Raw genomic sequence first — 23,548 nt, 5'->3', positions numbered from 1 at the left:
GACGGCGGGTCCAGGTGAGACACAAATCAGGGGCGTCCCAAGATAACCCGATGCAGATAGGGGGAGGTGAAAGATTCTCCTAAGCACACTATAATGACTAGATTACATGTCTGCAGTGTACCCTGGTCTCATAAACATTGCCAAAATGCTTAAACCCCAAAGTGATGGACAGATCTGTGACCCCGATGAAGTACCACAGTACATAAAATAAACACTGGCGGATCTGTTTGTTTTTTACTTTAAACAAATCTCTCCTGTTTCCCTGCAGCCATAAAACCCCCCCATTAGAGAGTTCTTTGTTGTGGCCGTTATCTACAGCGCTATAAATGGGGGCCTACAGTGCTCATTAGGTGTGAAAGGGCCATTCGGAAGCCATTGAATAGTTGTGTAGGTTCCCCCGCTGAGACGCGCTCTGAGAATTGCGGATCAAAAGATAAGGACTTGTAACTAACTGTAACTTCTGGTATATTATCAAGGCTTAACGATAATTATATGTTATCTTCTTTAATTTCTATTTAGTAAGAACATTCTCGGCTTCTCCTGTTATATCGTTCCTGTAATTTAATCAGTAGGCCTTATCCAGTGTATGGCGTCTATAAAGCCCTAGAAATGTGCATACCATTTTAATCCGTTTTTTAAAACGCGCAACAGAAACGGTTTATTCACTTATAATACGAAAACGCCAAATGTATAAAACAATATAATTTCTAAATGTAAATGTTTCCACTATTCAACTCTGCTCAATAAATCTTTGATTTAATGGAATGTTTTTTGTGTGTGTTGCCACCTACTGGATGAATACAATTCTGAGAGATAGCGGTATAGAGCAGAGGGAAAAGAACCCATCTGAAAATAACGTCTCCTCTTTACTGTTCTGAGGGGAAAAAGAAACACTGTAAAGAATAACTGGTGAACAATAAACACTGACGAAGACGAAGGCAAACCAAGAAAAGTTTTGAATTTCACAACCAATAAAATTTATTCAATTATATATTACAAATATGTACATGTCATGTAACAAGTAAATATTAAAATAGACATTTTTAGAACTATTGTTCAAAAGGCATTATGTTGAAAAAATAGTTTTTGTTGTGATCTCACATTGAAACTGTAAAAGTATCGTGTTTTTTTCTATTGAAGCCACAACAAACTTTTTTTTAATGTGCGCAAGACACAACGGACAACACACAGAGTGAGGCTGCACATAGTGTTGCAAAAGGACAGAACAATGGCGCAAAAAAGCTGGAACACTTCAGTAAACCTCACAATAGTCCACGGTACAGCTTCTCGGGAAAAAGTACAAACCTGCAACGCATGCACAGCATTGAAATCACAAGTCAAAAATCACCAGCTGTGGTGTGGAACTCCAGATGGGAAAATGAAGAAACAGAATAAAACAAAAACAACAAAATTCAACATGCTTAGGAGTAAGCCAACAACAACAATAACAACAACGACAAAGAGGACACAATAGAAAAACCAACTTTGGTCCATTAAAACATTAGACAAAACAAAGTTTACAATCAAAATATCTATTACTTATTTTTTTTTTTTACAAGTTAAAAACAATAATTACATGGCTATTTACAAATGCACAATCTGTATGTATAAAATAAGTTAAAAAAGGAAAATTAAGAGCACAGTCTGTACATTATGTATGAACACTCACTTAAAAACAAAGTAGAATTGAAATCTTTTCATTTGTAACCCTGCTTGATGAGGAGCAGTGGCAGGTGGCGGTCTCCATGCTTCTCTCCCTGGAGATCTCGCAACCAGACAGCAGCTCCCAGCGCTGCCCGGCCTACCCCAGCCTCTCCCTCTGGCCCCTGGGCTAAGTGTGTGGTCCGGGCACTGGTGACCACAGGCCTGGGCTCTGTACAGAGTACAGAATAAGCAGTCTGTCACCTGTGGAGAGGGCCAGTCCTCTGGGAGGTGGGTGTTTTTGTGTTTCACCATAAGAACCCTGGAGTAAAATGGTCACGACTAGTGCTCCCTGGCACACACCCAGATTCAGACTAAGTGCTTCACGTTTTTTTTTTTTTTTCCTTTCCTTGAACGTGTGAACCTCCCCTGTCGGCTAGACGAGAGCCCTTTCGTCTGACGGATCATATAGGGGTGAGGTCGAAGTCGTCGTTGACCTCCACTAGCGGGATGTAGAACTCTGAGATCTCGAAGATGCTGGTGGACTTGTAGGTGGCAGGGTCCAGCTCCTGCAGTTTGAGCTGCCACTCCAGGCGCTGCACGGCATTGAGAGCTGCCGCTTCATGCTGCTGCCTCATCAAGAGACAGGTCTGTAGAGGGAGGATGGATGAGTTACAAAACATGAAATCAACCCCTAAAATGATAAATGGGTGGATGCTGCTCGAGTTGTGCTTTATTTTGTCAAATTGAAATATAAAGTGTCCTAAAGTAGAGTTTAAAATATTTCCAAACATGCCCTAAGACATTAATGTTGTATAAAACAAGACGGCTTTGAAAGCATATTGTTTACACATTTAGAGAGAGGATCTAACCTTTAGTTTATCAAACTTGTCATCCACGTCTTGTAACCAGGACATGAACTGCCTGGCGTTGAACCGATCTCTCACTGAAGTTTTACCATCGTCTCCCTGAGACCCAAACACATAACATGAGGATAGTTATTAGAACACAGCGAGACTGGTGGAGTTTTGAGTTCTGTTAAACACATCATTGTCTGACGCCAACTTACTGATTCTACAGTATGTGACATCATGCCACTTGCCTGGACATCCTGAGGCATATTGTACACTTCAGCATCCAGAAGGACTGTGCAGGCACTGAAAGGAAGCGTCTGATTGGCTAGTGTTCTTGCAGCCCGGTAATGGACTCGTAAAACCTCCTGCTCATTGGAAACAATCAACTTTTCCTGGAAGAAAAAAGAGTTGAGTCAATATAGCAGAAACATAGTAGAGAAGCCTTTTTGTGTGCTGCTGTATTTTGACATGACAAATTATATTTGAAAATAGAATAAATAAAATACATACCCTCTCGATACTGTGTTGCAAGCGCAGCTTCATACGGAAAACCTCTTGTTGTTTAAACATCTCTTTCAGTGGTTCAGGCAATGATGGAGGTGGAGTTATCTGTTCAAAGACAAACAGCACAAACATTGTGAGTTCAATATCATTGCACAATACCTATGAAATGTTGCATTAGGTCCCCAAATTACAGCTGAAGAGCCTCGAGTACACACAATAACAAAGAAAGACAAGTGATAAACAACTGACTCACTGTCGGAATACAGAGCTTGCTGAGAGGGTTCCCATCTAAGAGGTAGGATCCATTGAAGGTCACATATTCATCATAATACTGCGGAGGTTGAGGGATAACACTTAACAGTACTTTGCGCTTCTCCTCTATCTTCCTCCTAATATGCAGGAACTCATAGTAGGGGTTGGCCCTCTCTGTTTGGTAAGGCTGAATCTCCTCCAACTTCACAGAGTCCACAATAGCTGCCAAAGACTGCTGGCTCTTCTCCTTCCCTTGTTGGGTTGAGGGGCAGGCCCCGGAAGAGGCAGACATTTTAGCCATCTTCCTCTTGCGTGGGTGGGTAACCTGGATGTCCATCTCCTCATCCAGTGAACGGACCTTAGCCTTGGCTCCGGAGGAATCCGAGTCTCTGTCTCCAGACTGCGGGGAAGAGCTCCCAGAGGTGCTGGCGCTCTGGTCTGTCTGGATGACTTGCTGGAGTCCACTCTGACTCTGCTCTCGTCCCACTGAGGGATATGGCTTCTCCTCAGCAGCAGCAGCAGACGACACCTCCATTGGCTCAGAGTACAGCTCTAGTTTTGGTTCAGGAGCATTTTCAGGCATTATGCCTCCCTCTGCTGAAGTACTTGCCATCTCTGCTGTTATTGTCTCGGCACCTCTGCTCTTTTCTATACTCTCAGGAGCATCGGCCATTTCCTCAGCCACCTTCTGTTCAGGGCTGACACAGCGGGACACAGGGGATGATGTTGAGGGGGCATGTTCATTTGTGTCAGGCTGAGAATCACAAGGGGCCACAACATCACTGGAAAGTCTGAATTTCATACAGTCTTGGCTGTCAATGTCCATGTCCTCTTGAGAGTATTTAGGCTCAACATAGTTTTTGCTGGCACTCATCATAGACTCCTCTGCACAAGCACTGGGCATATGCGTGCTGGTGGAGGGCACTGGACTACTCATCCTCTCTGTCCTGTAGCCCCCTGACACACTGTCCATGCTCTCGTCGCCTTCTTTGCTTTCAGAACTGCTAGTTACACACATTTTATCTTTCTGGTCAATGCCTGGAGATAAATCTGCCTCTGCCTGCTGTAACATCTCAATACTGGTATTGGGGAGGGGTTCCCACAGTTGGCTACAGGTCTGCGAGCAGATTTTGGTGTTTGTGGAAGTTGATGGCTGAAAAGATAGAGAAGCTGCTGACACAAGTGGCATATCTACAGAGGGCAAATCTGTGGATATGCCACTACATTCTGCCTCTGCACTTGAGTTATCTATAGGGACACACTGTAAGTCACGCCGTAAGAGAGGGTCAGAGGTGGAAGGCCCTTTCTGTTCAGCTGCAACTGGCTGTGGACCACTAGCTTGTGAAAGGCTAACCTGTGGAAATGTGGGTTCTTTTACATAAGGTTCTCCTATGTCTGAAGCTTGCAGGAGATGAATGTCTGGAGTGTTTCCATCACCTTCAGAGTTCAAATCAACATCTGATGTTGCATTCGGAAGATTAGGAAGCATCAAATTATGACTACTATGGCCCTCTTCTGGATCTGCAGACATTTCTGAGGGCTGAGCACTTACAGGCTCTTCACTTGGTTGAGCAGGCACAGTAGCCTTTGGCAGATTTTCAAAGGGTTTACCCTCCATAGATGAAGAGTTGGCATCCTCATCTAGAATAGCCCTTAGGTAAGGGGACTCGTGTCTGCTTGAAAGTGGAGTTCTGTTACATTGTGCCGCATCAGGAAGACTGTTGCTGTCTTTGTCGTGAATGGCGGGCGATCTGGTGGACTGCATGACCAGGGAAGACTGCAGGAAAGGCGGCTGGGAGTCTGAAGCTTCAAGGGTGAGGTCGGAGTCATATTCAATGGGCCTCGGTGTGAGTGTGGTTGCCTGACATGAGTCCTCTGAGCTGGCCACAGATATCATGGACACAGATCTGGACATGAGGCCTGATCGCTCACCCTCTGGTCTAGGTGACCTGCTCAGGCTGTTCTCCATACCAGCTATAACCTTTGCACTGACTGAGGACAGAGTCTTAGCATCTAGGGAGAGGGTCCTGGAGCTGATGCTGTCCTTCAGGGATTTATCCCTACTGTGAGAATCAGAGCCCTCTGAGCTCTTTGAACGCAGGAGCTCTTTACTCAAGCATTGTTCAACCTTCACTTTATCTTTGCCCTTGGGCTTTCCAGTGTCTGTTGAAGGCCTTTGTTTCATCCTCTCCCTCTCTTTTTGCTTGATCTTCTCCAGGTGCTTCCTATGCCACTGTTCAATCTCCTGGTCCTTCAGGCTGAGCATACGCTCAAAGCTGGTCTGCATCAGGTCATCATTGACTAGCCTCTTCTCTTTGGGCCTGGCATCACGGGATGCAGGCGAGGCTTTAGATTTGGGCCGGTCTACCTCTGCCTCAGTCGATTTGGACTTGCTGACCTTGCCCTGCTGGGAGCGGTCTTTATGTCGATCTTTGTCCCTATCTCTGTGGCGGTCTGAGTCTCTGTCACGGTCCCTATCTCTTCGGTCCCGGTCTTTCTCTGGTGTTTTAGGGACTTCCTCTTTTATTTTCGTGGACGCATTCTTCCCACTTTCAGACGCACAGCCCTTTTTCTCTTCTAAGAGCAATTTCAGGTTGGAATTGGAGGATGAGGAGCCATCTTTAGATTTTTCTTTCTTCTTCTTATCACAGTCTTTTTCCTTTTCTTTTGAGCGATCAGACTTGCTATGATCTAAGGTCTTCTCAGGAGGTTTTCCTTTCTTATCGGAGCATGTCTTTTCTTTTTCCCTATGTTCCCCACCACCATACTCCCTCTCCTGCTTCTCCCTATCACTCCTCTTATCTAGCTTGTCCTTGCCTTTCTTGCTCTCTTCGTGCTTTTTTGTCGTGGACAAAGATCTAAGCTTTTCACTCTCCCTGTGGTTTTTATCTCCAGGAGAGTGGGAAGAGCTGGCTGCCAATCTCTCTTTCTCCTTCCAGCGGTCTGTGGAATTCTGTGGTTCGGATTTTTCAGAGTGCTCGGTTTTGACTTTCTTTTCCTTGTCGGGATGCTTTTTATCAGCCTTATCAGCCTTTTCAGCCTCCCTTTCCTTACCAGGCAGCCTCTTGTCGGTTTTCTCGCGCAAGCCTTTTTCAGACGATTCCAGCTGGTCTTGATCAGCTGTGATCCCTGTTATGGGTTTGTCTTCCGGCTCCTCTTTCATACTGGCGTTATGCAGAGACTCCTCAGGAACACGCCCAGAACTGTGGCACTCAGTCCTCTCGTCACGTTCACTGGGTTTTGCCTCCTTTCCCCTCTCCTCTTTGCAGGCAATCTCCTTCCTCTCTTTTTTCAAAGTCTTGTCTTTTTCCCTGTCCTCCCTCTGCCTTTTCTCCTTGCTGCTGGAGTGCTTTTCTTTTGTCCCCCTCTCTTCCTTAACAGGAGAGGTGTCCAAGATCTTCTGAGGAGAGCCACCATCGTCTGGCTCTGTTTTCACTGGCAGAGGTTCATCATTCTCATCGCTTTTGAAAAAATTCTCTTTCCAGAACTCCCTGTCGAACTCCAAATTCCTGTGGCCATCCTTCCTGACCTCCTTCTGCCTGTGGCGGTTCCTCTCAGCCTCGTACTCTCTCCTGTGCTTGTCTTTCTCCTTGTGTTTTAATTTATGCTTTTTGACAACTTTGCCATCTTTGTCAGTCTTACGTAAGGCACCTTCACCACTGTCTACACTGTTGCCCATACTGCTATCTTTATAAGGACTGGAGCCTCCATCATCAGCTTCTACACTTAGGTCTTTCTGGTGATGCTTGCTCTTCTCCTTGTGCTTGCATCCCTTGCTACTGGAGCTCTCTGTACAGTAGTCAGGCTCTGTGTAGTGGTTGTACTTGACACCATCCACCTGACAGGGGCCATCGCCGATCGAGACGCATGTCTTGGTATTTTCCTGTTTGAGAGGGGTGGACTGTTTATCGGTTATGCTGTGGTTGAGTTTGGGAGACTTCACTGCAGACAGGTGGAAGAGGTGAACAGAGGAGTCATCCTTGGGACTAAAGGACATCTTGAAGGAGTCTTCATCTCGGCTTTTGTCCGTGCTCTCTGACACGGTTGCTACGGAGAACACTAGAGCTTTGCTGTTCTCTTTCCCATCCTCTTGGTTTTCCTTGTTTTTGCTCTGACTTTTGTTCTTCTTCTTTACTTTGCCTTTGTCTTTCTGTTCAGCTGCAAGACTAGGGTTCTCCTTTTTAGGCCTGGCATCTGATTTGTGCCCCTCTGAGCTGTGGGAGCAGGTGGGAGAGCTCCTTCGTTCTGATGGGTTCTCCATCTCATCACTGGAGCTGTCAGAGCTGCAGTACAGAACACGGGATGTCTTCTGCCTTTTAGACTTGCCATCCCCCTTGCTGCTCTGCTTAGCTGCACAATGGTTCCTGTCCTTTTCCTCCTTCTCTCTCTGGCGCAGCTCCCTCCTGAGAATGTGCCTGTCATTCAGCGCCTTGCTCAGGTCCTCCTCCTCTTCCTCGTCCTTGAACTCGTATTCGTCCAGTCCGGACATGGAGGACGAGGCTTTTACAGTGGTCTGTTTGCCGTCTGAGTCCTTGTCCGCATCAGAGTCATCCTCCATGTTTTCGTCGTCCACACTGGAGGGGTTCACAGAGGGTGGGTCTTCAGACTCTGTTGAGATGTAGGAAGAGAGAGAATTAAAATCTCACTAATATAACTAATTAAGTTTCATTACGTGATAGGACTATCGTTACGAAGCAGACGCATGCACTCATTTATAAAGCAGCAAAATGATTCAGCATAAGCATGATTAAAGGTTGCAAGATGGGTCCCAGAGCCCCTAGTTGCTATGGAGAAATACTGTACCTGAGGAGCTCTCCTCTGGGTCCGACAGGGGAACCTCTCCCTTCAGCATCTGCTCCAGCTCCTGGGAGTCTGCAACATCCACTGGCCGTTCCCCACGCTTGTTGGCCTGGAAGGCATTGCCCCCATGGCGGAGCAGGAGCTTCACAATCTATATAAAACATGATAGGACCAGTGGTTAGTTCACCATTCTGTCCATCGTATGAACAATTGAGAGAGAGGGTGGAAATACATCGGTTTCAAAAGCAATTACGAAATAAGGTGCATGTAAGGAGTACTTGTGCTAGGTTTCTTAATGACAACATTTCTTGCATTCATAACAGGATATATCATTGCATTTCACAACATTAATGCAATATCAATTGCCTTTGCACATCTGTAATGTTTATGCATGAGTTTTTAAACTGCGATGATTGTAGCTGCAGGGTAGGAACATGAGAAAAGGAAAAATATGGAATTCAGACAGAGCAGACTTTCAGGTTGAATACGTACATCTGTGTGGCCGCTACTGGAGGCATCGTGAAGCGGAGTGTCATCATCCAGACCCTGAGTGTTGACCTCCGCTCCCGCAGCAATCAGAACCTTCGCCACGTCATAGTAACCAAGGTTACATGCCTCGTGAAGTGGGGTCCAGCCTGATAATTACAAAAGGGGTTTTAGGAATAGAACAGGAATAAAAAGCATTGAGAAATATGCATGAATGACATGTCGGTGTCAAGTCAGCACATATGAACATGCACAAATATATATATGGAATACATACAAACTCGGGGCTTTCTTACCAGCAAAGTCTTTGACGTTGACATCGGCGCCCAGACTGATGAGCTCTTTGACCTGCTTGGCATCTCCACGGATGGCTGCCATGTGCAGGGCTGTCTCCCCACGCTCGTTCCTCTTATTGACCTTGTCTTTCTGTCTGGATGCAACGCTGCTGGGAAGCTTCTTCTGCACTGGGGGTGCCTGCGAGGGGTGGCTAGGGGTGGAGTCTGAGAACAAAACACAGAGAGAGGGGGAGAGAGAGACACTTGAGCATAACACTTACTGGAATGAAGAAATTGCACATTGTGTTCCATCTCAACCTTAAAATACACAATAAAACACACAGTGGGGGAATCTCTTCGAGGTTTAGCAGTTTTACATAATGACTCATCCATATGGAATAGAGTAATCAACATATTAACAGAGCAGAAGAGAGGGGATCGGGCATGGTTTCAGACCTGGGCTGTTGTCCCTCGCAGTCATCTGCATCAGGAGGGCCATCTGTTTGCGCTCCGACAGCGGGTAGCCAAACAAAATGTTCACGGGAGTAGAAGACTTCTTGCCCCCGGACTCCTTTTTCAGTTTCTTCTTGTCTGGAACATCTTTATCTATGATCAATTCAGAAAGGGTAACAGAGTTAGAAACAAAACAAAGACAATATCCGTTTCAGTAAACTAGCAAGTCCATCAACAAGGTGACGCAGAGCCTTGTCCCCCCCCTTTCCTTTGCATCTCTCGATCAGGCAGAAAAACAGTGAGCGAGCATGGCGTCCTTAAAAGAAAAAAGAAAGAAAAAATATCATTCTCTGTAGCCAGCCAAGTGCGTACTACAGCACTCCTTGGGTCCCTCCTTTACACTAGCAACAGACATGCGTGACGCATAGCAGGGGGGCGGATGCACAGCAAGAGATACACATACACACAGGTGCGCGTGTGCATGCGTGTGTTTACAGCATAGCGTCGTGGGAGATTGAGGAGGACAGGGCTGAGGCCCGGGCTGCAGCAGTTACCTGCGTATATCCTGCAGGGAGGCACTAATCTCTCTCCCCAGGTCTCACTCGACTGGCCTGGGTCTGAGTCATCTACAGTGCAAAGCAGAGAGGATTTGGGGGGGGGGGGGGGGGGAGGAGGGAGAGCAGGGGGAAAGCACTGCATTAACGCACGCTCGCTCTTTCTCTCATTCTCTCTCACCCACTCAAACACACAGGCAAGCGAGCACACACAGACAGAGACGAGCACACGCGCACACACATTATGAGTCATGAGAACATAGGAGACAGCGAATACACAAGGTGGTCAGTGGGGGCATTGTCTCCCTCCTCCCTTCAGCTGCCTAACACAGGAAATGAGCACCTCAAACAGAGACTGTTGAAAGGCAAAGAGAAAATTGCTTCAAGCTCATTTGGATTAAGACATAAAATAAAACTGTGCAAAAGAACAAAACTAAATGAAAACTACCGTCTCTACTGTAGCTGTCATCATTTAAATAGAATCATCTTTAAAAGATTACACTCCGTCTCTCTTGAGAAAAAAATAAAAATAAAAAAAAAGCTAAGCAATACTCCCCTTCAAAAAATGCCTGTGTCTAAGGATAAAACCCCCCCAAGGTATGTTACCTAGAGGAAGGTATGTTACCTAGAGGAAGGTATGTTACCTAGAGGAACCAAGGAAGTTTATTAGTCAAAATCGTATCCTGTGGCATTTCCTTATATCATTATTGTGCATAACTGCAGGATGAAAAACTCCAGGAGCTCTAGTGTACCTTAGACACATTTAACCAGAGCTAAAATGTCAAAGCACAAAAGTATGGCTCACTGAGTGGGCTTCATGGCTCTTTGATTCACAGTAATTATAGATGTCGTCAGTTCCAGAGCCTGTTTGAGACATCCACGATCAGGCATATACTTAAACTACAGAGGAAACAGCAATGAGAGGACCGGGTCCGTGAGAGGACCGGGTCCGTGAGAGGACCGGGTCCGTGAGAGGACCGGGTCCGTGAGAGGACTGGGTCCATGCATTTGCAAAAGTGAAAGGAGGTGGTTAATAACCTAAACATGTGTTGCTTACAGGAGCTCCACGGAGGGAATCAAGCAATTATCACAGATTAAGGCTTAGTTTCAATGACCCTGACATGAAGCTTAGTCTACAGTAGTAGCCTACTGGTACTCATCTCCAGCAGGGCAAGAATACCTCACTGCTTTCCTACCGTACATTGATGCAGAAAAACACAAAAAGGTAGTCTGAAGGTAGAATCTGACTGCAATATAGTAAAAATCTGCAATTCTATCTTCTGAATATGTTGACATCATGACAAATACGGTAAAATTGTAGCCCATGACAGGAAAGAACACCAGCTGCACATAGCTTTCCAAACCCCTGTATTGGTTAGAATGTAATTTTCCATTCACCACGTCCATTCAGAGGGAAAATGTACAAGTCATCCCAGAAAGGTTTGTCTACGGGTCGCCACAAGGTGGCAGTGAGGAGACATGGCAAGGAGCCAGTAGCATGGCTGTCTGGGGGAGGAGCAGGCTGGCCTTACCAGTGTCTGAGTCTCGCTCCTCGTTCCGGGGCGGACTGGCGGTGAAGGAGAGCTTGCGTTTCATGGAAGACTTGGGTTTCCCTTCCTTCCCCAGTAGCTCACTCCGACCCAGCTTCGGAGTTTTGGTGAACGGGGAGATCTTGTCTTTGCTCTGTGACAACAAATGAATGTCCACATCAAATTCTGCAAGGTGGCCACATGAAGTCTTATTTGTTGTTGTGACTGATAGCCAACACCTAACCTATTCAGAAAACTAACATATACTGCCAGTCAGACTACAATACCTTGGGATCGGCACAGGGTTGATATTTCAGATGGGATTAAAGCTTGTTTTAACACTACATACAGAGGAAAGATAATCTTACACAGTCTCATCTTCACATTATACACTGTATTGTTTGTTTCTCTCAGGCTCATAGACAGCCTTAACAGTACAACAGTGAAGTTAATAATGCTACTTATTCCCAGGGTGTGTCAACTACTTAGGCAGGACAAGTAAAAGGTCAACTGAAATACAAGAAGTTACTCTGAGGTGTCCTCTATGACTGAGATAGAATAACATCTACCAGTGTGTGTCTGTAATTTGTTTGTAATTTATGTGCGTCTGTGTCTGTAATTTGTCTGAACCATTGTTTCCCTGCTGGAGTCTTGGACCGGGTCTCTCTTGAAAAAGAGATGTTATCTCAATGAGCCTGAAGTGGACAAATAAAAGGTTAAATACAATTAAAAAAAATAATTAAAAAAAATACATACCTTCTTCCCCGCCTGTTTATCCACCATGGCGCCATCTCGGTCAGTCCCAGGTTTGGCCATGGTGAGGCGCGTGACTAGCTACGACAGCTACGGCCCAGTGGGTTCATCATGCACCTAAAACAGGCGATAGGAATCTCAACGCTACACAGGCAAAGTGGCTGAGTGGCCTAGTGTTTTGACTGGATGTAAACAACTGAAGCGCAACATGTGTAGTGAACAGGGGAAATGATTAAATAGACCTACACTCTCTCTGCTTGGATAAAACCTCAACCCAGGCCAGAACATGTGACCCCAAAAGGACAAGACTATTAGAGCAATGAAAGTAAACCATGACCAATCAATGATATCATCCGATTGTAGTAGAGACTAGCCTAATGTTTAAAAACCCTCAGATGCTAACAATGTTAGCTTAACAAAAGAAGTCTCTCAGAACAGGATGAAGCCTATTTCAATCAATCAATGTCCCAAGTGGCACAGTATCATTGTGGGGAAATCATTGACATTTCCATGATTCTCAATACTGACATACACTCACATAACACTTTATTAGGAACACTATAGTAATACTGGGTAGGTAGCCTTTGCTCTCAAAATAGCCTCAATTCTTTGTGGCATTGATTCCACAAGATGTTGGAAAAATTCCTTTGAGATTCTGGTCCATGATGACATGATTGCATCATGCAATTCCTGCAGATTTTTCAGGTGCACTTTCAAGCTGTGAATCTCCCGTTCTACCACATCCCAAAGGTGTTCTATTGGATTCAGATCCGGTGACTGGGAAGGCCACTGAACACTGAACTCATTGTCATGTTCATGAAACCAGTTTGAGACGACTTTTGCTTTGTGACATGGTGCATTATCATGCTGGAAGTAGCCATTAGAAGATGGGTAAATTGTGGCCATGAAGGGATGAACACGGTCAGCAACAATACTTAAATAGGCTGTGGCATTCAAGTGATGTTTGATTGGTATTAACAGGCCCAAAGTGTGCCAAGAAAACATTCCCCACACCATTACACCACCTCCACCATGAGAAGGTGTACAGGTGTTCCTAGTAAAGTCCTCGGTGAGTGTATAAGCCTTGCAACAGGGAGAAACTACAGAGGAAATGAATCACATGTTTGGGGGACCCCCTCACATGTAGGGGCTCTCTCACTTGTGCACCATGAAACTAAACTTCCCACCAGCTCATCAGCGGCCAAGTCTCTGTGATGTGGTATAGGTTACCAGATTACGGTAGTGCTGGAGCCTCAAACATGAATAGAGGTACTGTGGGTGGTATGACTGTACTGTGACTTCAAGGAGAGAAATGCTTCTGCATGCGTAGCAGTCATACAAAGTTCATTCTTTTAAATCTGCATGTCACATCACATCACATCTTTAAGGCCTTTTTATGTTCATGACACCACTTCAATCATTTATTCATGAGGAGCAGCATAATTCACTTCCATTTCTCTTTTGAAACTGAGAGGGATACCGAAAGATTTCATGTTTACAAATCATTGAACAGCTGGCAGATCCAGTTTGAAAGGCCCAGTCTTGTGTGAACTTTTGAAGACAGCTCTTGATCAGTGGGCCTAACTGATTTGCTTGTCCTGAAGTTTCCTGACATTTCAAATATTCCACCCTTATTCAACTTCTCATTCTAATTCTAAGCTGCCCTGAAGCACATTAAGGGATTAGCCTACTGAATTAGATTCAACTTACTGTACTGCCCATTACTACTACTACTGTGTCATTCCAACTCTACAAGTAAACAAAATGAGCTGGGCATTTTCAGTGGAGCTCAGAGTCTGACTGGCCCCCATACCTGTATGCAGGGGGAGACATCAAAGCCTATCTAAAAATGTCCTTTAAATGTCATATAAGCTCCTCTAATAAAGGCCTTAGGCCCACAGTGAAACATGCACTACTGCATTACTGCACAATCAACCCATCCTCCCTGCCTGTCGGCCAGTGTGTCGGATAGTGTGTTAGTCAGCAGATATGCAGTATTGTGGTTTAGACAGCTGATGGAGAGAATGAACGGGCCACAGTGGCCGTGTGTAAAGGGGCCAGCGTATCAGGGTATTAAAGCCACACGGATGCCCTAGGATGAGACGAGAAAACAAACGCTGACATGACTCCAATCTGGCCCAGGGATGAGCGAGGAGGGTGTGACCATAATTACAGAGGTATTTGGGCAATCGCCAGTTTGGCATTCGCATCTACTGCGCTTCACGCTCACGAGAGGCTAAGGACTGCATAAGCCTCCGCGAGCACTGCCATTAACCTTGGACAGTTACGAAGCAAGATCAAACCCCATCCTGAAGACTCCTATAAGATATATATAGGCCTAGAGAGAGCTGTAACAGATTTGAATAGATGTGTTGAGGTAGCCTATAGGAGGAATGACAACACAGTTTGGTCACTGGATATATGAGCTGTGGGATAGATCTTGTAAAAACGTCATAGAAACAGAGGGGGGAGGCACACTATCAAAGTCAATGCAACGTAACATAATAATTCTGAGCTGGCAAACTACAATAAAAACAAAAGCGTACCCAAAACCATGAAATAAGCAGTTTCAGTGAAGAAGAGGTGGGGAGAAGACATAAGTGGGCTCTCAAAATCATTCTAGGAAAAAGTCTAGTCCAAGGAGCGCAAGGAGCAGGAGGTTAGCAGCAAGACGTGAAGCAGTGTTTGGTTTGTGGTAGACTGTGAGAGAACGTGACCTAGTGCAGCCAGGCACACTGGAAGATCGCCTCGGCCTGCTCTTCTACAGAACAGTAAATAATTTAGCAGGCAAACAGAAGATGCTCAAGGAACAAGACAAAAAAAAAAGGCAGATCTAACCAGAATACATGTAGTACATCTGTCCAAAAAGGCAGTGTTATGCACACAAGTTCACAGAAGATCACCAAAACATGGCAAATCCCTATTCCTTTTAAAACAAGACAGTCATGTCTGACTTTGTTAGTGCCATGCTCTACCAACTGAGCCACAGAGGAGCACCAGATCTCTCTACGGTACTGAGGCATGTTCGTCTAGAGAACAGCGGGTACCAGTGTGTGTGTCCTTGCGTGAGCAGTTGTGCGCGTGGAGCCGGGGGAGCTGGGACTGCGCACACAGTACGGTAACCTGATCCACTGACTGCAGGATGGGACAGGGAAAGAGAGAGAGAGCGAGCTAAGAATAGCCAGACTGACACAGCACAGAGTACACCACCATCACTCCACACAGGCTTCCCAGAGTACAGTGTGCTGCATGGGGGGGACCATGTGGGAACTACATGTGCTTTCTACTGGCCTAAATGTGGCTGCACTCACAAGCTCTCAGTCTTTTTTGTGTGTGTTTTTTTTTACAATTTGACTGACCAAAAACTACTAGCCAAAAAAAGTCAATTTAAACAATGACAACAAATCTAATAGAACTAGAAATGCCCTACAGTGGTAGGCCTCTAATTTCCTAACAACATTACAACACAATCCTATAATATGCTCAAGGAGACACACTACGCTGCATGTGACAGTAAACAGCGCGTCACGTGATGCTGTCAGGCTAAATGATGGGGGAGGTCTCTTTCAGCGCTCCCACCCCACCCCACCCCTCCTCCTCCTCTTCAGACCCCCTAATGAGTCGTAGGACAGAGCCAGGAGCCAAAGCCTGATTATTGAGACTGGGGCAACAATGCCCAGTGAAGACCCAGCCGTCACACGTATGCATGTATGCTCGTACGCTAAATCTGCTCCCTGCCCCAGAACTGTCCACTTCAATTATTTAACTGTGGAGTAAATCGGAAAAGCGTATACTATGGCATGTGGTGGTCGGTAATCCACATGTACGTACGTAGCTACATGGAGGTGACAGAGAAATCTCACAGGACGGTAATGGCATTATGCCATATGTAGCATGACCCCAATACCAGTTTAAAATCACCATGTGACTAAGGAGTGCATTAAATCACAAAGCTACACACACAAATAAACACTAATTCCATGCATTGTTATATAGTGAGTGCTTTCCATCTGGCCAACTTGAATTGAACAAAAAACAATAATTGAGTAGAAAGCACTCCAATTTGCTCAAAATGAACTCAGTTCTCGTCGCTGTCACCACAAAGAATGTCAGGGTCATTTGAATGGGAGGTTTATTTCAACATGAAGAAACAAACAAAAAATGACATTAAATGCCCCAAGGCGTCTGTTCATCTCTCACTAGCCTGACCAGAGACAGACATGCCTCTCCTTCCCAACCACTTTGTCCGTCTGGCCAACATTCTCACCACGGTCATACTTGCTTACATAGTAGGCTACCTATTCTACTGGTGAGTGGGTTCTGCCAGAGCTCCAATCTTTCCATTTTCAGAAGTGCACGTTTTAAAAGCGATATGTTAGTGCTATTCCTAGACGCTTCATGTTCTGTTTAAACTAAGAAGACAATAGCTGACAAGAAAACTACCAAGTAATTTGTAGTAAGTAGGGTAAGTGTAGGGGGTGCCCAATTCACAGGATTATTCATAATAACCCTAGCATTAAGCCTTCCTTAGAACCAGACATGTATTTTGTGTTAATGTGTATTCTTATGTAGAAATGAGTCGTTTCACAGTGTTATCCCACACAGTGTTCTTACTAACAAACTAGAGACTAAAGCAAGTTTTTCAGTTGACGAAAGTTAAAGGTTTCTACTAGACTACATCCATCATACGGCAGTTGATTGGTGGCCAACTACAAACAGAAACTAAATAAGGTCACACTTTGCAATACGTTCCGGCCCACTGTGTAGTAACTGCAATTAATCTAGTAGCAACATTGTATTGTTGTTACTAGATTGCATTTGGTAATTGCTTTGTAATAGGCATGGCCCTGGAGCCGAGCCATTTATGTTACTTTATTCCACGTGTACAATATTATAGCAGGACTACACACTAGGTAGAACAGCAACATAAATCTTGAGCGTTCCTAAGCATATCATACAACGGTGGGAATACATAACTCAATCATGCTTGGCTACAAATATAATGCCTTTCATATGCAATACAAACAATGTCTGAAATTGACCAAATAACTAGGGGGGCGGGGTGGGGGGCAAAGGATCAATCTATAACCACATGTTGAGTGAGCAGCCGGAACAAACAGGGTTAACTTCACTAGCAACGGCACAAGGCTCAGCCCGGCCCATGACACACTGAAGCACTCCCTTTAAGCTGGTCAGCGAGTCTGTGAGAGCCTTAAGAAGCCTACCGCCACTGCTCTGAATGTAGGTTAATGATCACAGATACCCAAGCACTGGAGGAGAACAATGAACCATTTACTACTGATTAAAGGTTAAAAAAAAGGAGGGAGGGAATGGGAGAGAGAGAGAGAAAGAGAGGGGGAGATTAGGGTAAAGGTTAGGACCTAGGCGTGGGTCTATTTCTACACAGACAGGCAACCACAGACAGCGCCAGACTAAATGAACAGTGTGACAGAGTTTACGGAATGCTAAGCAAGTCAATGCTATTTGTGTGCGTCAACAGCCTTAATGGGACTGGAGGTTGGAGCTCGAGTTTGTTTTGGTGGAGCAGCCATATTTGTTATCGATTGACCACCGCAACAACACATCCTTTTCATTAACCGTCTGGGATTAAAAGGCTTCAACCCTGCAGTGGGAGAGGACCACACACGAGCACAAAGCAAACACTGGGACTGCCTCAAACATAATCACAGTTGACAGTTAAGACACCCAGTTATTAGGTGCCTTATGGGGAATTGGGTGACATGTCGTGAGCGGTTTTAAGTTGAGACAGGACTTAAGAGAGAAATGTTCTGTCACTCTCCATTAAGGCATGAAGACATAACCCCCCTGTAAACCTGCTATATCCCATCAAGAAGGATCTCCACCTGATCACAGGCTTTGCATCGTGGCCTGTAACTAACTGTGTTTTTTCTTTTTTACTAAATGTGTCCAGTCATGCTTTAAGTGCGTCACACTTTCCCATCACACTCAGTGATGGCAAAGTAGCCTAAATGTGGTCACAACACAGCCTCAACGGGTCTGTATTACCACAGTAAAAAGAAGGTATAGAATTAAGGTAGAGCTTGCTTGGCAATACATTATTAACACAATACCAGAGTAGACCGTGGGATGTAGGGCTGGGCAATACATTGTTATTGCCATCAACATAGTGGTCTAAATAAATTTTCAAGCAAAACCCAGAATCAAACCGCATTCTAATGTTTGCTGCTCATTTAACCTGGACCCTTAAAACAGCCTACACTTCAATATAGACCAACCATGTCCAACCACTCTTCTTCCACTCTCTCACATGCTCTGAGTGTTCTCCAACACAAAGAGCTCTCCTGGTCATTCTGCCAACTCAATGCATTCACAAGGGTCCTCTCTAAGCCGTGGTTCTGTGACGGGCCTCCTCTACCTTCACCTCCATTCTCCTCCTACAGCCTGGGACCGTGGGTCATGGGTCATGATCCCCACAGCGAGAGCAACACGGGGACAAAGCAAGGAACCTGCAGAGAAGCCTCCTGGAGCAGAGAGTGAGAAACGGTTGAGACGCAATACATTCTCGCTTCTTATCCCTCTCACACTTTCAGTAGAATCACAAAATCAATTCAATTAAATCCATACATAGAAAAGCACCATGGAACACACCGGAAGTGTTTTGACACATGACCTGAATCAACTGACCGCAAAAACAATTATATTTATGCATCATTCAAAAGTAGAGCCAAAATGTTGAGCGGGCCAGTCAGTCTGAGAGTCTTGACAATAACATGGTCTGTACTCTAACCCTAACCAATAGGATGACGAGGCAGAAAATAAACAGGATGCATCACAGTGTTTTTAGGCCACTACTGATAGGGTGAATCAGCAATAAAGCATAAGGGCTTCCAGGAAAATATCGTAGCTTGATAGAATTTGGGGTTTTCATTTTTATCTCTAAATGCAGGCATGCATTTGGCATGCACTCCCAGGCCCATTCATGAATCAAATGCGACTAACGGCGGCGCTACATCGGGCAGCAGCGTGTGCAGTCCGTGAAGTACCTGCCAGTCCGTAATTTAACCTGCTACATCAGAAACGTGAACAGTTGCGTGCAGAATAAATAGCCCTCCCGGTGTGTTTCTGCATCTGAACATCACGTATCAATTCCTGATGCTGAATTTGTTGTTTTACGTTGGGAGTCTTGTCAAATCTGAATATGTTTCGAGTTGGTCGAAGTACCACTATTGTATGCATGCACGACTTATCAATGTTTCTTGAAGCATTGAAAACTATAATTTCAGGCTATATGTATGGCGTTCACACGAGTGGGTCAAGGAAAAATCAACTCCAAACCTAATTTTACATTGCTGCTACAGCAGCCACACAACTCCTACTATGCTTTACGCGTGTATTGGTGTAGCAAGAAACACTGAATATAATATAGTCCATCAACTCTGCATCACCCTCGTCTCACAGACATGGATTTCACACGTGTGGGGCAGCAGGCCTGTTAGGCTAAGTTCTACTAATAACTTAATGATGACAAAGCAAATCGCTAATATTGATCTGCTCATTTTGTCACATTAGATCCTTTCGTTTCCCTCTCATGCCGGCAATCACCACCAGTTTGAGCTCCCAAGCATGTGAAGCTTCCACGATCCTACAGAAGTGCACGAGTATCAAGTCAACACCAGCATGGCCAGCAGCTGTTACTCACTAAGATACTGAACTCACAGAGAGAGTAGGCACACAAAAACAACTCTACTTCCCATGTTATGCTGTTGGCAAGGCAAGCACATGTTGTGTAATCAGTAGGCTCCACCCTCTCCTCGCAGAAAACACATACACACGTGCATGCATGTACACGCACATGCGTGAACATATGTACACACACACACTGCAGCTGGGTCTCTCGCAGATACTTCCACACCTGCCAAAGCTAACTGAAGACACAGACCATTCATATCATAAGCAAGCACTCAATAAGCACTTTCACTTTGACAAAGCTAATTCGTCCTATGAGCTAAAGGAGATCCAACTGAAGTAACTAAAGGGGGGGTAATAATGTAGTAATAATGTAGTACAGGCTTTTACTCGCAGTCAAATTCTAAATACCTGACATAAGAGCATTTTTATTAATTTGGGTAGTCATTGTAGATTTGAGTGAGATAACATGGGTAATACATCCACTTGTGTAACAACATAATCCCCTGAACTTCCTTAGTAGGGCTATGCAATTACTAGGCCAAATGCATAACGCTATTAGAATGTTATTACCGATTTACTGCACAGGTATAAGGGCAGCTTAATGTAAAGTGTGACCCTTTGATATGCAAGTTAACAGCAGCTTGGTTATGCAGCTGTGTGTTGAGTAAACAACACTGTACTAAAACAAAGAAAACTGCAAACGAATTGGAATACAGTGTCTTGCTTCATTATGTTCATTGTCTGATAGCAATTATGAATTTCAAGGGTTTGACTGCAGAACACGAATAAAGGGTCATTGTTATAAAAACACACATTCGATTTGACCTTTCATGGTTGCGCAGTGCCACGCGAAGAACTGACGGGGGATTTCCCTAGAGAGACATAATCCGTTCAAAACTCAGAAAAGAGGAACTCCAAAAATGTGTAGGCTTAGGCTATGCTGACTGAGAATAAGAAAGGCAAGCTTAGCCTACTAAAGTTACTTTCCTTAGCAGTAACACATTTCAAGATCACAGGGGATGATCATCACCACAGTAATGAGAATGTCAATTATGACCTCACTACTCTACACTACTACAACCGACATCAATGAGTCAAAATGTCATGTGTGGTCACACACTGGGCCAGCTGGGCTACAGACATAAACAGTTTGAATCAGAAGGTCACCATGGTTGTGTGCATATACATATTCTGATGATGATCTCATGATTCTTTCTGATTTTAGATAAACTGTTAGGAGGGGAGAGACACACAAAGGCTAAAAATGTGGCCAAACAGATTGATTAAAAAAATAAAATAAATAAATAAATAAATACAATTGTATGGCTATATTTTTTTTTAATTCTTCTGAATGCGGACTCCAGACCTGAATGTCCAAGTTAGCCTACACACACTAACAGAAAAGATGGCTCAAACATATCCTAGCCAGTTTAACAGGCAGCTGAGAAAGGTCTCTCACGGGAAAGGAAAGGTCTTGAGCACAAAGGGCAATGTCTATTAGAGGAACAGTATGAGTCATTCTTATCAAGGTTCAAATAAAAAAAAGGTCCAACGTGCCATGAGTTTGGGCTCACGTGAGTGAGAATATTTCACTCTTTACCACCAAGAATCATTCCTATAGCTTGTCATAGTGTATTATATAACCTTGTTTATCAATAATCTATGCACTTGACAACTAAAAAACAAATTAAATGTGGAAGACATGCCTTATTCACAACAATGGGATTAGGCCTACACTTAAATTAGACTGACAATATGCAGAACTGGGACTTACAGTAGGCCATTTCCTATTCTTCGGGAGGCTCATCTTAAAATCTCACATTATGCCTGCAGTGACATTAAAATACAAGTTGTTGTATTAAAATGTAGGCTATACAGATAAGAATAGGCCTATGCTGCTGATTTCATAATACGACATGAAGGAAGGAGAACTGGAAATCACAACACTTCTTAAACCAAGGTCATCATGATCATGTCCCCATTTCCATAGGAATGGTAAATGCAAAACATTACTCATTCCTCTATCATGTTGATCTTTGTTCAGCACTTGAATAATATGCATGTGTTCATTATATCTTAAACCGTATCCTTGACTGAGAGATAGGTAGGGTATTCTAACAAAATATTGTTTAAGGATCCATAAATTGTCTTTCCTGCCCTTCAGATATCAATGGTGATTAATTCCTGTTAAATGAGTTTAAAGCACGTTTGAATTTGCTAAACTACTGCAACAAGGTGGGGGGACCAAATGACATCACCTTTGAATGAGGACTGGATTGCTTCACAGACATAGATTTCTTAATTCACGTAATTTATGGCTTCAACGATGTAACTACTACTAGATTACCGTCTAAATAAATAAAATATGACTGCACTGATGACTTGCTTTTGTTAAACAACTGAGTAGCCTACATATGCTTTCATAAGTCCTAAACAAAAGGTTTCAGAGCGAAAGACGGTCACAAAACACAGACAGCTTTTGTATCTAGCAAGTAACACACCCCCAAACGCTCAGCTAGCTGGTGGTGTAGCCAGTATTGTAAGGAGCGTTGCCTATTCAGCTAGCTAAAGAACATTCAACCCATCATATTGTGTCACTAAAATATGCATAGCTACAGCTGTGCAAATATTATGCATGACAAGAATATGCACAGAAAAGTGGCGCATATTTGGCTATTAACTGATAACAGTTGTTAGAGCTAAACAGCATTGCGCAGCTGATGGGCGCTAAAATTCGTATGCGTCCTAGCTAGCTTAGCTAACGTTAGCTACCTGCGAAGGACTAGCTGGCAACGTTTCGTAACGATACCCCAGCTCGTGCAATTTGAATTTAGCAAGTGGACCTATGTATTGCGAGCATGCTCACTGGCTAAGTTGGGGAAAATATTTCGAAAGCTTTTTTTCCTAACTTAAAAAATTCGTACATGAATAACAAAACATGCCCATGTAGACAAAAGCCCGCTGAGGCTTCTGCCCTATCCCCATTCCCCCCTCCCCAGTTAGCTAGCGTGCTAAGCTAGCAATGCGAGCACCGTCCTCCACTCCCTGTCGACCCAGCAGCAGCCTCGCTAGCCAGTTGTCACTCAGCTTCGCCCTCGACATACAGTCGCGCACGCTACAAATTCTCCCTATTCTTGACTCCAACTCAACTTCGTCACTCCCTCAGCGAATGACCGTAAATAAACACATGTTATTAAAAATGTACCCGAAACACGTGGCATACAACGATAAACCCACGCTATGGCAAAAACATTCCATTTTCGAACGCAGTTACGTCAAAGTTAGCTAGCTGTCCAAACTAGCCAGATAGCTGGGCTAGCTAACTGGGCTTTCCTATTCATGCGCAATCAAAAAAACATTTTCCTTACTTTTATGCTCACCTTTCCAATGCTTTTTCGGTTCCGCCTGTTCATTCGGGTTCAACCATAAATAGATATGACACTATAGAAACAGTTATTTTCCTAAATATTGAACATTAACAGTAGCCTACGGCTGTGTGACGTCTCTTTCCAGCTTATTGCTGGTTTGAAAACATCCCCACTCAGTCCTCCGTCGTCTCCAAGAAAAGCCCAGCAGCATAACATGCAAACGTCCATCTCATTGGCGGAGATAAGTCATGTGGTCATTTGAGCCCTACCGAGCTAGGTCTACGTCTACTGGATATAGATGGTATGTCAAGCTGTTTACCTTATTTTTGAAATATTCCGAAACCATTAGAAATATCAGTAACCCCCAGGTTTTTTTGCGTTGGGTTAACATTTACATGTATAGTGGTG

At 44.3% G+C, this 23,548-nt stretch overlaps 1 protein-coding gene across 3 annotated transcripts; it reads right to left on the bottom strand.

Annotated features, from left to right (window-relative positions):
• Positions 1 to 959: 959 nt before the first annotated feature.
• On the bottom strand, positions 960 to 23,313 carry ankrd12 (ankyrin repeat domain 12). Of its 3 annotated transcripts, none has more exons than XM_083689651.1 (12): positions 23,153 to 23,313; positions 12,105 to 12,218; positions 11,352 to 11,502; positions 9,269 to 9,418; positions 8,834 to 9,037; positions 8,544 to 8,686; positions 8,055 to 8,202; positions 3,253 to 7,859; positions 3,006 to 3,104; positions 2,711 to 2,887; positions 2,514 to 2,609; positions 960 to 2,291 (listed from the first exon to the last, which is right to left on the bottom strand). In XM_083689651.1, exons 2-12 carry the CDS (start codon positions 12,162 to 12,164, stop codon positions 2,106 to 2,108), a joined length of 6,021 nt encoding a protein of 2,006 aa, XP_083545777.1. In that variant the 5' UTR covers positions 12,165 to 12,218; positions 23,153 to 23,313; the 3' UTR covers positions 960 to 2,105. The 3 variants fall into 3 exon arrangements, with proteins under 3 accessions (XP_083545777.1, XP_083545779.1, XP_083545778.1); XM_083689653.1 differs by having other exon boundaries at positions 2,514 to 2,605; positions 2,740 to 2,887; XM_083689652.1 differs by lacking the exon at positions 23,153 to 23,313 and having other exon boundaries at positions 12,105 to 12,609.
• Positions 23,314 to 23,548: the final 235 nt, after the last annotated feature.

The sequence above is a fragment of the Argentina silus genome (assembly GCF_951799395.1).
Source record: "Argentina silus genome assembly, chromosome: 18".
In the NCBI taxonomy this organism is placed as follows: Eukaryota; Metazoa; Chordata; class Actinopteri; order Argentiniformes; family Argentinidae; genus Argentina; species Argentina silus.
Note: the sequence above shows the minus strand (reverse complement) of the source record. Positions and strands in the feature narration are given on the sequence as shown.

Bases quoted from the DNA above. Each gene is read 5' to 3' on its own strand.
- ankrd12 (XM_083689651.1), bottom strand. From the start codon at position 12,164: ATGGCCAAACCTGGGACTGACCGAGATGGCGCCATGGTGGATAAACAG. The intron at 8,203-8,543 runs GTACGTATTCAA...TGTTTTATATAG, and splicing joins CCAGTAGCGGCCACACAGAT to ATTGTGAAGCTCCTGCTCCG. The intron at 7,860-8,054 runs GTACAGTATTTC...ACATCTCAACAG, and splicing joins CCCAGAGGAGAGCTCCTCAG to AGTCTGAAGACCCACCCTCT.